Source organism: Pteronotus mesoamericanus, unplaced genomic scaffold (genome assembly GCF_021234165.1).
Source record: "Pteronotus mesoamericanus isolate MK-2021 breed Mesoamerican mustached bat unplaced genomic scaffold, CSHL_Meso_final contig_20, whole genome shotgun sequence".
NCBI lineage: Eukaryota > Metazoa > Chordata > Mammalia > Chiroptera > Mormoopidae > Pteronotus > Pteronotus mesoamericanus.
This window is the reverse complement of record NW_026555085.1, coordinates 12,552,692-12,566,268: the sequence shown is the minus strand read 5'-3', so window position 1 is coordinate 12,566,268 and position 13,577 is coordinate 12,552,692. Positions and strand designations below refer to the sequence as shown.

The following is a 13,577-nucleotide window of genomic DNA, read 5'->3' as shown; positions in this document are numbered from 1 at the left end:
AGGGCTCACCAATTGTGGCCCCAAAACTTGTCATGTTCTTGTCTGCTGCCTAGCTCGTGTTGCCCACTGTCCTTAGCACACAATCTAACCTCACCCTCAGGCTCTGGCCTCGTTGATTGCCCTCATTCTGCCATCCAGTGAGCAGCTCTGACTTGGCCCTTCTCCCAGCAGCACCAGTAAAGATCTGAGCCTCTGTCTGTTGTCAGAACTTGCCGTCCCTAGAGAGCAAACCCTGGATGACTCAGTGGACAGAAGTTTGCTACTCTGACCCCCTGTAAGATCGTCCCCACAGCCTTAATTCCTTATATTCCTACAGCTGGTCTGCACAGTGAGGACCACATATTGATTCCATTTATATGAAATGTCCCAAAATAGAGACAAAGGGGCTCAGTGATTGCCTTGAGCTGAAGGAAATGGGAAGTGACTGCTAGAGAGTATGGTGATTCTTTAGGGAGGGTGTTGAAAATGTCATAAAATTGTGATGATGGTTGCACGATTCTGTGAATGTACTAAAAATCATTGAATTGTACATTTTAAATGAGTAAATTGTTTAGTCCTTCCAATTTAGTATAAAATTAAACAATTTTATACTAAAATTGTTTAGTATAATTGTTTATTATACCTCAATAAATCTGTTACAATAAAAAACAAAAACAGAACAACAAAATCCACCCAAACACATCCATACCTGCAGCTCAGAGCTCTCCAATGTCTCATCGGCACCCTTGGAAAGAAAAGCAGCAGTGTGACGGCTTGGGAGCCAATACACCCTTGTAGTGGACATAGGTGTTCTTAACCAGCCTTCATCTGAAACCCCTCCTCAGGCTGGGAAATTTACCACCATAAATCTAGATATAAGGTAGAGCCCACCTCCCACCATATAAAAAAGCAGATACTTGCTTTCCCAGCATCCCCTTGCAGCCATGTAACCAGGTCCTGGCTAATCAGGACTGGAATTCCAGTCCTCTGCCAGGAATTTTTTTTTTTTAAGATTTTTATCTCTTTTCAGAGAGTGGGGAAGGGAGGGAGAAAAACAACGTGTGGTTGCCTCTCACACCCTCCACTAGGGACCCAGCCCACAATCCAGGCATGTGTGTTGACTGGGAATCGAACTGGCAACCCTTTGGTTCATAGGCCAGCACTCAATCCACTGAGCTACACCCCCAGGGTGGGGGGATTTCTGTATCTAGAGCAAAGCAGGAGGAAAAGTGGAGCAGTAGTGACATCTTCACATCAATGCTCTGGTACCAAGGTAGGATTTAGAATGCTTTTAACTGTTCAGAACCACCCCTAACACACATTTTAAAGCTACTCTCCAACCTTAGTGTTTTTGTGAGCCTCATAGTTCGACAGTCTTTCTGCTTTTACCAGCCAGGATCTGTTCTTTGGCTTTAAAGAAGTATTGTCACATGTCATTGGGGACTGTACAGCAGTAGACCTCCCCTCTCCTTGGGCAAGGCAAACTACCCTGGTAACTAGTCTGCCTTCAATCACTGGGAACACTTACGTGCTTCATCTCACTGTCATCAGAACACCTTGTACCCCATTCCAGAAGCATCAAGCAATAGGTGTCCTAGTTTCTAATTCCGCCTCAGCTCCGCCCCTTTTTAAAAAAATTTTAGAGGGGGAGAAAGAAGAAAACATCATCTGCTGTTTCACTTCTTTATGCATTCATTGGTTGCTTCCTGTATGTACCCTGACCAGGGACCAAACCTGCAACCTTCGTGTATCAGGACAGTGCCCTAACCAACGGAGCTACCAGGTCAGGGCTCTTCCTTTTCTTTATAGCTGTTTTTCAGATGTTAGTCTTCCTGATGTCCTGTTAATTTCTTATTATTTATCTAATACTTTTTTCACTCCTGCTTGGAATTCCCTGAGCTTCCTAATTCTTAGGATTTATACATTTCAATTCTAGAAACTTTTCAGCCTCTTTAAAATCTTCACTCCTGCTCATGCCGGTGTGGCTGAGTGGAATGAGTGCTAACCTGCAAACCAAAGGGCTGCCTGTTCAATTCCCAGTCAGGGCACGTGCCTGGTCCTGTAGGCACGTCCCCTGTAGGGGGTATGTGAGAGGCAACTGATCCATGTTTCTATGATACATTGTTTCTTTTTTTTCTTCCCTTCCCTCTCTGAAAATAAATCTTAAAATATATGTGTCCAGGTCCCCTGTAGGGGGTATGTGAGAGGCAACTGATCCATGTTTCTATCGTACATTGTTTCTTTTTTTCCTTCCCTTCCCTCTGAAAATAAAATCTTAAATATATGTGTGTGTGTGTGTGTGTGTCTGTATATATATATATTCACTCCTTCTGGACCTCTATGTCACACCTTCTCACTCTATCTACAGCGGGGTTTTATTTTTTTGTACTTCCCCCCCCCCATTACCATTTAGTCCCCTTATATCTTCCTCCCTGCTCCTGTTTTCTAAACTCTTCCTTAGTTTCCATTTCTTTGTATCCCTTTGCTCCACCTGTGTAACTTCTTCAGATCTACAGGTTCATTCTCTTTTTAGGTGTGTCTAACCTACTGCTTAACCATGAAGTTTCTAAATTCATAAAGCATATTTTTCATTTTTGTTTCAGTTTAAACAATCTGGTTTTTTGATACTCTACATTAGTCATGGCTTTTCATTGAACATTGACATATTTTATACTTTCTGTATCTGTACTGGTCTGATTCTGTTATCTATTGTTCCTAATGACTCTTGCTTATAGTGGTTTCCTCCTTTGTGTGCTTTGTTTCATGGTAAACTCATAGTCTTTGAAATTTTATCTGAGGTACCTAATTCTTTGGGGCCTAGGCTTAAAGGACAGTCCTCAAGAGATCTGCTTTTGCTCCTGCCAGGTGCCTGGAGGCACCACCAACCTGAGACCACTTTACACTGAACTATCAGCTTGAGGATTTTCCAGTCCACATGGGTAGTATGAATTGTAGACCCAAACAGTATGGAGAGCCAGCTGTGCTGACATTTTTGGGGAAGCAGTTTTTCCCTACATCCTATTTCCCCCTGCATCAAAATGAAAGTTAAGTAGGTGACTTGTGGGACTGGTTCACTCTTCACATGATTGTGTCATCTTTTGGGTTTAATTAGGAGGGATCTCCAAATCCCAAAGTGGGATCTGACTTCCCACTTTGTAAGGGGCCTTAGGTTTCTGCTGCTCCCCGCCCCTCAAAGTGGCCCACTCAGACAATAGTTCTAGGCCATCCACAAACCCCACACAAAAAGCAGAATAAAAAAAAGATGAGTGACAAGAACGTTTATGAATGGCTCCTACATAAAGTCCCAGTCCTGGGAGCCATCAACAGACAGCATGGCCTTCACCAGCTTTCAGGTCACTGACCCTTTTTTTCTATGTCAGAATCACTGGATTAAGGCAAAGATGGGAGGACATGAGGACATGAGGAACCAGATCGAGGCAGAGTAAGTGTGGCACAGCAGAAGGCTGAGCTCTTCTTATGTCCAGCCCTGGGGCAGCCCAAGAACCCTCTAGTCATTTCTGACAAGATTGGTCCAACTAGATTGGTCTGGTTGAAGGGCAGCTGTGATCCTTGTCCTCAAATGGGAAAGAACCAGAAGAGGCCAAGCCCAAGTTTGTCCCCAGATCCATTTCTCAATGGGGCAGTGGCAGAGCTGAGGACAGTTCCTTATCAGTCTTTGTTCAAAGGAAGATGTCTCCTGTCCTTGCCTGCGTTTCGGCGCCTTTTTCGACTCAAGAAGCTGTCTAGCTTCTTGCTACGTTTCAGCTCCTTGAACTTCTCTGCTAGGACCAACTGGCGCTGCTCAGCTAGATAACGGAGGGAAGAAAAGTTGGTGAGCAAAGGAGGAAGCACCTCTCTTTCCCTTTCCCCAGCAATAATTTTCAACCACTGTGCTGAGATACACGACTTGTTTAGAGCTCACTGGTGTGTGTAAGCAAATGGACATTTTCCAATTCCATTCTTTCTCAATTCAACAGTTAGCTCCTATGTGCCCAGCTCAGCATACGTGGGGGGTAGGAGACAGATAAAAGTGACAACCCTCTGCCCATAATCTAATTAAGGAAAAAAGAATTGTTACAAATAACTCCTCCCTACTACATTTCTGCTTTCTTCTAATTTACCATGGGATCCAGTCTTCACTCCTCCCGGAGGGAGCTCACGGACCTCCGACACAGTACCCTACTATGGCCTCTGACTCCCTGTGCCTGTAACTCGCCTCTAATGGTTGTGCCCCACTCACATTTCTTCAGGAAGTATGGACGATGGCCCTGCTGGGCCTGAGCCCGCTGCTCCTGCTTCAGAGCCAGGCGCAGCTCCTGCTGCCGCTTTCGTTCCTGCTGTGCCATTTCTTGCTGCTCCTGAGGAGCAAAGATGAGATGGGTGAATAGGGGAGCCTGTGAATCACCTCTTGCCTTGAACTACTTTCACCACCCACCCACAATTCTGACTCACCATTCGCTGAAGCAGCAGCTGCAGCTTCTCATGCTCCTCCCCAGAACGGTGCTTCTTCAATTGCTTTTTCACAAGCTCCACAGTGGGAAATCAATGTGATGGTTAGCATTCTGTAAATGTTAGCTGAAATTCTGTGCCAAGCATTACTCTAAGAAGTCCACATACATTAACTCAGTAACACTATGAGATAAGAATTGTTACTATCTCTTTTTATGATTAGAACACTGAAGCAAAGCCAGGTTAAATAACTTGCCAATGGTCAGCTAGTAAACTGATAAGCCAGGATTTGACTATAAGAACCAAATTAGGAAGAATTAAATCTGCCCACCACTATGCTCCTGGTTTCCTCTGCCAGACTCTCTAATCTGTGCCCTAGTTCCCTGCTCCTCAGAGCCCCGTAAACCAGCTGCACACAGCACACCTCTTTCTCTTTGGCTCGGATGTCATTCAGGAATTGGTACGTTTTGTCAAACACTTCAGGGTTATATTCTCCTGACAAATCGTCAAAGCGGGGGTCCCGAGCTACCTTTGGAGAAAACAGAGAAAATATTTTTTAAAAGTTCAGTCTCCTTTCACAAGGAGAATGCCTCTTTCTCACCTTCTTACTGATGGGAACAACTTGACGCAAAAATGGCACCCGGATCTTGGCTGACATTTCCAGAGGCCTTTGGAGAAATTAAAGGATAAGTTAAGGGGACTCTAGTCTTGGTCAAAGGCCTCCCACCTGCCACTTGAGAAAGCAGACACCTACACAAAGTCCCACCTGCCACCCGAGAAAGCAGACACCTACGCAAGCTCCCAGTATCCTCCAACTCCTGGGGCAGGCTTTGCTTCTCACCTGTGCTTATCTGCAACACATGCATTTTGGACAGCTGGTCTAGAACCTTGCTTCTTAGTGCTGTTTCCAGCTACAAATTGTTTGTAAGTCTTAGTCCCCACTTGGCTCTGCAATTCCAACAGCTCCTCAAATGACATGTTAGATGTGTCTGTGGAAGGGGGGGAAGGTTAGGGAGGACACACAACTCAGCTCAGCACCTCCCACTGCTGGAAAGACATCATCCCATCGGCTGCCTCACCTCCTGCAACCACTGCTCAACTGTCACAAACTCAGCGAGGCCTCCTCTGACTACTACTAAGTGCAGCCTCTCCCCTGCTTTTTCTTTCTTTCCATGGCCCTTATCACCGTTTTTCAAAAACTGAGATATAATTCACATACCATAAAATTCTCCCTTTACAATATACAATTCTGTGCTTAATACTGCCTTTTAATATACTAATTTATGTATTTTTATACTGCCCTTTTGAAAAGATAAATTCTGTAAGGAGATTTTGTCTGCTTTATTCGTTAGTGTATCTCCAGCATCTAATATTGTGCCCACATACAAATGCTAAATAAATGTTTGCTGAATTTCTTGAATCGACCTACTAACCCTTCCCCGCAACCCATGCCCTTTTCCGACTCTCTGCTTTTGCACATGCCTCTTACCCCTGGGGAAAGTTCCCCATCCTCCGTTTAAGAAACTGCTCAGGATGTCCTAACCCAGAAGGCATCCCCCCTCACTCTCCATCTCCCATTGCGTTGGGGACACTCCTCGTGTTAGCCTTTCAGAGAATTTAGCAGATTCACGGCAACTGCGCTGCAGGCTCGAAGCCCACACCACACAGGGAGCCCCGCATCTTGCCCTCCTCTTCGACCCGCGCTGCCCCACGCCCTCACCATTCTGTGGGTCCCCGGGCCCCACGCCCCCGCCGACGCCCCCGCCATCCTCCCTGCCGTCCCAGGTTCTGCAGGGAAACCCGGGAAGCTCCCCGACACAGCTGCTAGGTCTCGGCATCTGCCCGACGGCGCGCGGTGAGGACAAATGGCGTTACTTCCGCTCCGGGGCCCCCGCCCCGCCTCTTCCGGCGGCTCTGGAGGCCAAGTCCGCCCCACTGGTGACTAGAGCGGAGCACGCCGACTGCTGCGGTGTTGTAGGAGGGGCAGGAGGGCGTCCTGGAAGTTTTAGGCTGAAAGGGACGCCCACTCGGATAACGCCACCTTTCTGTCGCATGGCCCTGGACTCAGCGCCAGAGAAGCTAGGGTCAGGCCGCAGTGGTATTCGATTTGCAAATGCTCCTGGCTGAGAAGCCAGAACAGCAGCACCGCAGCACCGCTTTCCCCGACCAACCCCCGTCCAGGGCAATGTCATTCCACAAAAACAGATAGTATGTTTGGAGGTTTTTAATTCATTTTTATAAAATCTGAGCTGGCTGAGAGCGTCAGGGTTACAGCAACAGCTCGAGGAAGGGGGGTGGGATTATCTGCTGGTCCTCGCCTTCCCCAGGTCAAGGAGAAGGAGGTTTCATGGCAACAGCTGCAACTCCTCTCAGCTCCCAATCAGTGCTCATGGCTTAAGCAAGGGACGGGAGGGTGAAAATAGAGCTCGGGGGAAGCTTCTGAGGCCCAGACACTACTTGCTTCTCCCTTCTCCCCATTCCCTTCACTTCTCAGCAGAGCCTGGCGGCCTGGGGCACAGCAGAGACCCAGGAGCAGTTGGAAGGAGGTCGATGGGACAGAGCACCAAGGGAAGGGGCCCTCGGCCCAAGGAGGGAGGGAACCTAGCCCTCCCCCCACAGCTCCCCACTGAGTTCACAGCACTGAAAACACCTCTAGTCCAACAACTCCATGTAGAGGTAAACCAGGATCCAAGGGGGCAGGCAGGTGAGAGACGGGCAGGGGCAGTGAAGACAAGAGCAGGCTCAGTAGGGGTGCCGGCAGAAACTTCCTCCTACCCATGGGAGGAGACGATGGGGCGGCTGATATTGCTGTTGGTGGTCATGGCATTCAGCTCCCACCTGGAAGGCAAACAGTGACAGGCATAAAGGACAGAAGGAGGAGCCTCCACCCTGCAAGCCTAGAACTGCTAACAAAACTATGAATACATCAGTGCCTTCAACTTCTTCAAAGCTTAACTATCAACAGCCACCTCTTCCTTACAGCCCTACTAGGTTTAACAGGTCCCACCCACCACCAAATCCAATACCACCCACCACCAAATCCAATACCGCCCACAACTCCACCTACAAGCTCAGGTGGACTTCCTGTTTGTTTATATAGATATTCTTGTGCCCAACACCTGGAGAAAATTATGTACACATCTCAGTCAAGTTCTCAACCTACCTTTCCTCTTCTCCTCAGATCCAACCAGGCAGCTCCTCCTCCTCCCCATATTAGGAACGCCTGACCATTTTCGCTCCAAATTACCATCCCTTTCAGGGAGCCCGAGTCTGCTCTTCTATCCCCCCTGAGGCCTTCCCCACTCATCCCATTGTATTAAAATTAAATCTTTTCTTTCTTTTTTTTTTGACGATTCTGTCATTTTAAAAAGATTTACCAAGAAACTCCTACACCAAGACCCTCACTATAGTCTACCTGGTATTAGGTACCTGCATTTATGTCAATCCTGGGCCAGCCTATGATCCATCAGTTCAGCTTTGTGCACACAGACCCTCAGCAAGTAAGAGTTAAACTGAACTGATATAAGGAGAGGGATGTGTCACAGAATGACTCAGAAGGGCACAATTATACACAAAGTACTTTTGGTGCTTGCTTTTGACCAAAGAATGAAATTCAAAGGGACGTAGCTAGGAAGAACTTCTCTTAATTCTGGAATTTGTCTTTAATTTGAAGCTAGGTTCTAAGGTTTAATCAAGCTTTCTCAACATGTTAACAAAAGCAACTGTACAGGCTCAGAGCTCAAGAAGTGATTTTTGCCCTGGCCAGGTAGCTCAGTTGGTTAGAATGTCATCCCAATATGCCAAGGTTGCGGGTTCAATCACAGGTCAGGGCATATACAAGAAGCAACCAATGCATGCATAAATAAGAACAACAAATCAGTGTTTCTCTCCCTCTAAAATCAATAAAAAAAAGAAAAGAAAAGAAAACCCTGACTGGTGTGGCTCAGTTGGGTGTAGTCCTACAAAGCGAAAGGTTGCTGGTTCAATTCCCAGTCAGGACACACACCCGGGTTCCGGATTCAGTCTCCAGTGGGGGCACAAACAAGAGGCAACCCATCAGTGTTTCTTTTGTTTCCCTCTCTCTCTTTCTCCCTCCCTTCCCTTCTCTCTAAAAATAATAAATCTTTTTTTTAAAAAGTGATGCTTCTGAGCTTCTTTGAAAAACAATTTTTTTCCATGTACTATTCCTAGCGGACAGTTTATATCTCCTTCCATCTCACTCTCCACAAGTATGCTAAATCTCCAGAAGAACAAAAACTATTCCTCCATACTGAGACCAAGCTAATCAGGTCATGCTTGTGCTGCCACTCGCCCTCAACTAATCCCTCCTTTCCAACCACTCACTGTACCTGATGTCATGGGGCAAACAGGACTGGTCCAGGTTATACTGAATCACAGCCAGTTTGCACAGAGTCTTCAGACTAGGGCCTTGAGAGGAGGGATGAGAGAGAGGGAGATGGTCAAAGGTGAGGAAAGGATTCAGTCCTGGATGTCACCCCAGACAGGGACCCTGATGACAGGAGCACTTTGAGAGTAAGTATACTTACTAAAGTCCAAAATGTGTAAGTCAGAATGATCTATGAGGTCAAAGTCATCTACCAGGCCTTCCTCAGGAGACGGACTGCAGTGATCAAGAGATGAGAGGGGGAGGAAAGAATACCCATGAGACCGCCTTGCTTAAATGCCTCCTGTGTTAGTCACAGACTTAGTCCCTTCCCTGAGCCCTCCCCTCTCTCCTACTAACCTGGTACCCCCAAAGAGGACAATCTTATCACCAACAATACAGCAGCACTGGCGCCGGCGGGGACACGGCCCCTTTCCCTTCGGTTCAATTTTTTTCCAGGTAAAGGACACTAGAGAGAAGTTTATATGAAGATTTAATACCTGCCCAGTCAATATCCTCTCCAACTTCAACCTCTCACCTACTCAAGATTATCTCTTTCATTTCCTTCCCCTTCAATTCTTCCCTGTTTCTCCCTTAAAGGCAGTGTTCTTTACCAGGGTTAAACTTCCACAGGTCATGGAAGTGCCGGTTCAGCCTTGCGTTATAGCCACCAAAGATGTACAGCTCCCCATTGTAGCCAACTAGAAGGAGAGAAGAATGTCCAGAGTGTGATGACAACGGGCAGGAAGGGGGAGTCCGCAGGGACATAAGAGACACTCACAGGCTGAGTGGCTCCGGCGCCCCTCTGGCAGCACTGGAGTGGGTGGGCAGTCCAGCCAGGCCTCAGTCCTGGTGTCAAAGACTCGGATGCGGTTGCAATAAATTTCATTGTTGGAATGGAATGGCCCAAAGCGGTCAGCGCGGCCCCCAAAGACATACATGTGACTGCCCAGCATTGTGGCTGAGTGGAAGTCCCTCCAGCGTGCAGGATTGCCCTGGGCAGGAAGAGAGAGAGGAGGGTGAGCGCGAAGGCAGCGAGAGGACCTGCTCTCACTATCTGAGCTCCCTACGGTTTCTTCAGTTGAGGGTGGGAACCTGGGAGAAAGAAGAAAGACCAGACCTTTGTACAGATAAGGGTCCATGTCATGGTGCTGGTGTCCAGCTTGTGAATGTCATTGGAAAAGCAGTCCGCCTGAGTGGAGAGACAGGAAGTGAAGGGACATAAGATGGGGTCAGTAGTCACTCTCTGACCCTCTATCCCTCCCCTCAAAACCTGCAAAACAAGCCAAAGCCTCCCATTCCACCATCCTCAGTTCCCCTCCTCTTCCTCATTCCCACCCTAAACCTCTACTTTCTTCCGAGACCTACCAGCTGCTCGTAGCCTCCAAAAATGTACATGGTCTTGCCCAAGACACAAGCCGAATGTCCGTCCCGGGCACCAGGAACTGTTCCTGACACTCGGGGTGTGGACCACTTGTGAGTATCTGAAGGAGATGAGAGGATGGGCCAGGTAAACACCTCTGACACTCCTCCTGGATGCTGGGGTATCCTATTCCCAGCCCAGCAACACCTTCCCAGCCCCACGAGGCACCAGGTGGAAGAACATAGCCCCATACTCACTGACATCAAAGGCATAGAGCACATTGCAGGCCCCTTCCGTGTCATTCCGCCCGCCCCAAAGGAAGACCGTGTCATCGATGAGGACGGTGGAGTGTCCATACCGCATGTATGGTACCACAGGAGGCTGCCCACGGATGGTGGGTCTCACTGGGGGCAGCTTTGTCCAGCGCAAGGACACTGTGGGCACAGCTCAGCTCAGCCCTGGGAATCTCCTTCCAAGGCTACCTTTTCTCAAATAAGATATTCATTCCCTCATCCCCTTTGGCCACAGGGACCACCACCAAAATTCATTCAACCACCTTTACCCCTCCCCGATGTGGACACCCAGGGATGCTCCCGGCATTAGCTTACCTGCGTTGAAAATGTGCACATCAATCTGACGCAGTGTTTCATAGTCTTCACCAGAGCAGTAACCCCCGAAGGAGTATACTCGGTGCCCAACAGCCACTGCAGCATGGTTCACCCTGCGGGGCCCGCCCTCCAGGTGCACTGTCCACCGTAACATCCCCTGGGCCGCTGGTTACAGCAACATGCCCCCCCGGCACGGCCTGCTGCCTCTGCTACCTGCACACAAATTGGGGCCACAGGCTACTCAGGCAAGGCTCTTTGGCTGTCTTACTAGAACTCTGCCCAGGACCAGCCCTTGCCTCTAAGTGTCACCCTGGTGTGCCTCCCACACCACACCTCCACAGCTCAGGTGGTTGGCCCTGCCCCAGAGGAGCTGCTGAGGTCAAGGAGCTGGGCCCGGTTCTGTGTTCTCCAAAAGCAAAGGGTGGGGCCACTCCGACCTGACTGCCAGCTCAGAATCTGATCAAGGTCTCAGCATGATCACCCCTACTCATGGAGGCTCCACCCTAACCTTGGTCTGGCACAAGCGCCAAGCTCCGTTCCCAGGGTGATGGGTTCTCTTTATCTCTGACTCTGCTCTACTTACTGCCACCTCTCTAAGAATCTCCATGCTCTTTAAGGTGGGGAGAGGGATCTCAAAATACCCAGAGCTATTAATAGCCCAACCCGCCCAGAGAGTCCATTGAAAGCTGGCACAAGTGCTTCTAAGCAGAAAAGCTCTTAGGTTTTTCGAGTGAAATAGTCCCCCTCTCCATGTTAGGGTGGGATCCAGGACAGGGATCCCCATGTTACCATGGGTAGTTAGACCCTCAAAGGAAGCTCTCGTCAAGCTGAGCTGTTGTCATCAGGGTCACCCAGGGCACTTCACAGGCATGAGGAATTCCTCTGACTGCCTGGCATGCTGCCAAAACTAGGAACTTAAGCCAGAAAGGTATGTGTCTGCTGTAGGTTGAGGGAGTGGAGGTGGGGAGGAGGGGTCTTCTTTTCCTGCCACTTCCCCAACCCTGCTACTGCAGTAGAGACAAACTGCTCCCAGCAGCTGTTCACCCACTTGGGTCCCTGAATGGTGGGGGGGGGGCGGTCGCGGTGGGGGTGTGCCCTGGAAAGAAGGGAAGCAAAATTGGCCTTGGGTGGCACAAGAAAAAGACCGAGGTACGAGAGAGTATGATCTCTTTAAGAAAACCTGCAACCTAGAGATAATGTATACATTTGAAGGATCTGTCAGGCAAAGCCTCCTGCAACTAGCACTGCCTTGGCTGGCAGGCACCTGCTGTGTCTGGGTGGATCATCTGCTCCCAGTTCAAGGCAGAACTTCAGGCACAGAGAAAGCTCAAGTAAAGGAGGCCCCCTTGTCCCTCCTCGCCAAAAAAAGACATGGCTTTAGGCTGGCTCACAAGTCCCCTATTCCCCACCCAACCTGCCTCAACCCCCACCCCAGGCTTTAAATAGCTACCTGCCAAATTTGAAAGAGCCCCAGCAGGAGCTCTTTATTACTCCTGTCCTCAATCCAAAATACCTTGGATCTGGACTTGTAGGGAGGTTGAAGGGCTTAAGAATGGGAGTCCTTCGCCTTCCCGCATAGCTTCTACTCCCCTTCAGCTGTGTCAAGGTAAAAGATTCATAAGGGCAGAGAGAAGCAATTCCATGCAAAGGTGGAAAGAGAATTTTAGCCTCTCTTCCATGAGGAGAACTCAAGCTCATGGAAACACACCCCTAAAGTCTCAGGGTTTCTGTTATTTTGGGGTTTCCCCCATACTCCATAATTATCACATTCTTAACTTCTTTAATTCCCTTCACGTGCCTACTCCCTCCCTGGTCTTTTGCAATTTTCACTCCCCATTTCTGGCCCTTTTCGATTTCAGAGCTTTGCAGTTTCCTCCTTTTCCCTTTTCCCACCACTCCAAGCCCCATCCGACAGTTCTCCATTTTCCCTCTTCCACTAAGGAGAAAAATGCTAATAGTCATTAACCTTTTTCGGCTAGAGGTATTCCTCCTTGTATATGACGCTATCTCTGGATTCTTCCAGGCATCCCAACCTCCCCTCCCCCACAGCGCCAGACACCCGCCCCCCCGGGCTTCCATTATCCTCAGCTTCCCAGTTCTCTCCACAACCAGTCTTCTTTCAAATTCCCTCTATGCCTTATCTAGCCACCAGGTCTCTCTCACCCGTCACATCACCATCCTTCCCCGGCCCTTCCCCATTAACACTCTCCTTTCCCATCATCCCCTTAGTTTCCCTCCCCACCCCCACCTCATCACTCTCAGGCCCCTTCCCCACGACTCCAGCTCTGGGCAAGGACGTCCCCAGCACCTCCAATTTTCCTTGTAACATCACCCATCCCGGGCTACCTTGCCAGGCCGGGCCGGGGCGGGGTCGCGGGCAGCCTGGAACCCGCTGTGCGTCAACCGACGACTCGGTCCCCAACAAGATAAACACTGCCAAGCTCGATTCTTCCGGCGGGCAGCTGTGTGCGCACGTGCAGTCAGAGCTAAGTTCCGGAAGCCTACCGGGACTTGTAGTCCCCCGGTTTCGGGACAAACGCGAGGGGTTGAGGAGTGGGCAGGAGCCCAAAGAGATTCTACGCCTGTGCAGAAGTGTCAAAAAAAACAAAACAAAAAACCAACAACAACAACAACAACAACAAACACACACACACACACACACACACACACACACACAACCCGTGGGAGTCACTGGGTAATGTAGTTCTTTGTTGTCCAGACCAGAAAAAACGGAGGCGGGGCAGGGGGCGGAGTCGTTGTCCTCGCTCGAGTCAATCAGGAGCACAGGGCGGAG

General features: G+C 49.1%; 1 protein-coding gene across 3 annotated transcripts; it reads right to left on the bottom strand.

Moving 5' to 3' along the window:
* Positions 1-627: 627 nt before the first annotated feature.
* LOC129067465 (kelch domain-containing protein 3) lies at positions 628-13,370 on the bottom strand. 3 transcript variants are annotated; one of them, XM_054569379.1, is made up of 15 exons: positions 13,130-13,370; positions 10,784-10,996; positions 10,433-10,609; positions 10,181-10,296; positions 9,933-10,004; positions 9,594-9,807; positions 9,427-9,513; positions 9,173-9,281; positions 8,976-9,049; positions 5,270-5,417; positions 5,030-5,096; positions 4,853-4,957; positions 4,432-4,506; positions 4,220-4,337; positions 628-3,785 (listed from the first exon to the last, which is right to left on the bottom strand). In XM_054569379.1, the coding sequence occupies exons 2-15, from the start codon at positions 10,935-10,937 to the stop codon at positions 3,649-3,651; spliced, it is 1,653 nt and encodes a 550-aa protein (XP_054425354.1). In that variant the 5' UTR covers positions 10,938-10,996; positions 13,130-13,370; the 3' UTR covers positions 628-3,648. The 3 variants fall into 3 exon arrangements, with proteins under 3 accessions (XP_054425354.1, XP_054425353.1, XP_054425352.1); XM_054569378.1 differs by lacking the exons at positions 628-3,785; positions 4,220-4,337; positions 4,432-4,506; ... (1 more) ...; positions 5,030-5,096; positions 5,270-5,417 and adding exons at positions 6,638-7,266; positions 8,778-8,856; positions 12,297-12,379 and having other exon boundaries at positions 13,130-13,366; XM_054569377.1 differs by lacking the exons at positions 628-3,785; positions 4,220-4,337; positions 4,432-4,506; ... (1 more) ...; positions 5,030-5,096; positions 5,270-5,417 and adding exons at positions 6,638-7,266; positions 8,778-8,856 and having other exon boundaries at positions 13,130-13,366.
* Positions 13,371-13,577: the final 207 nt, after the last annotated feature.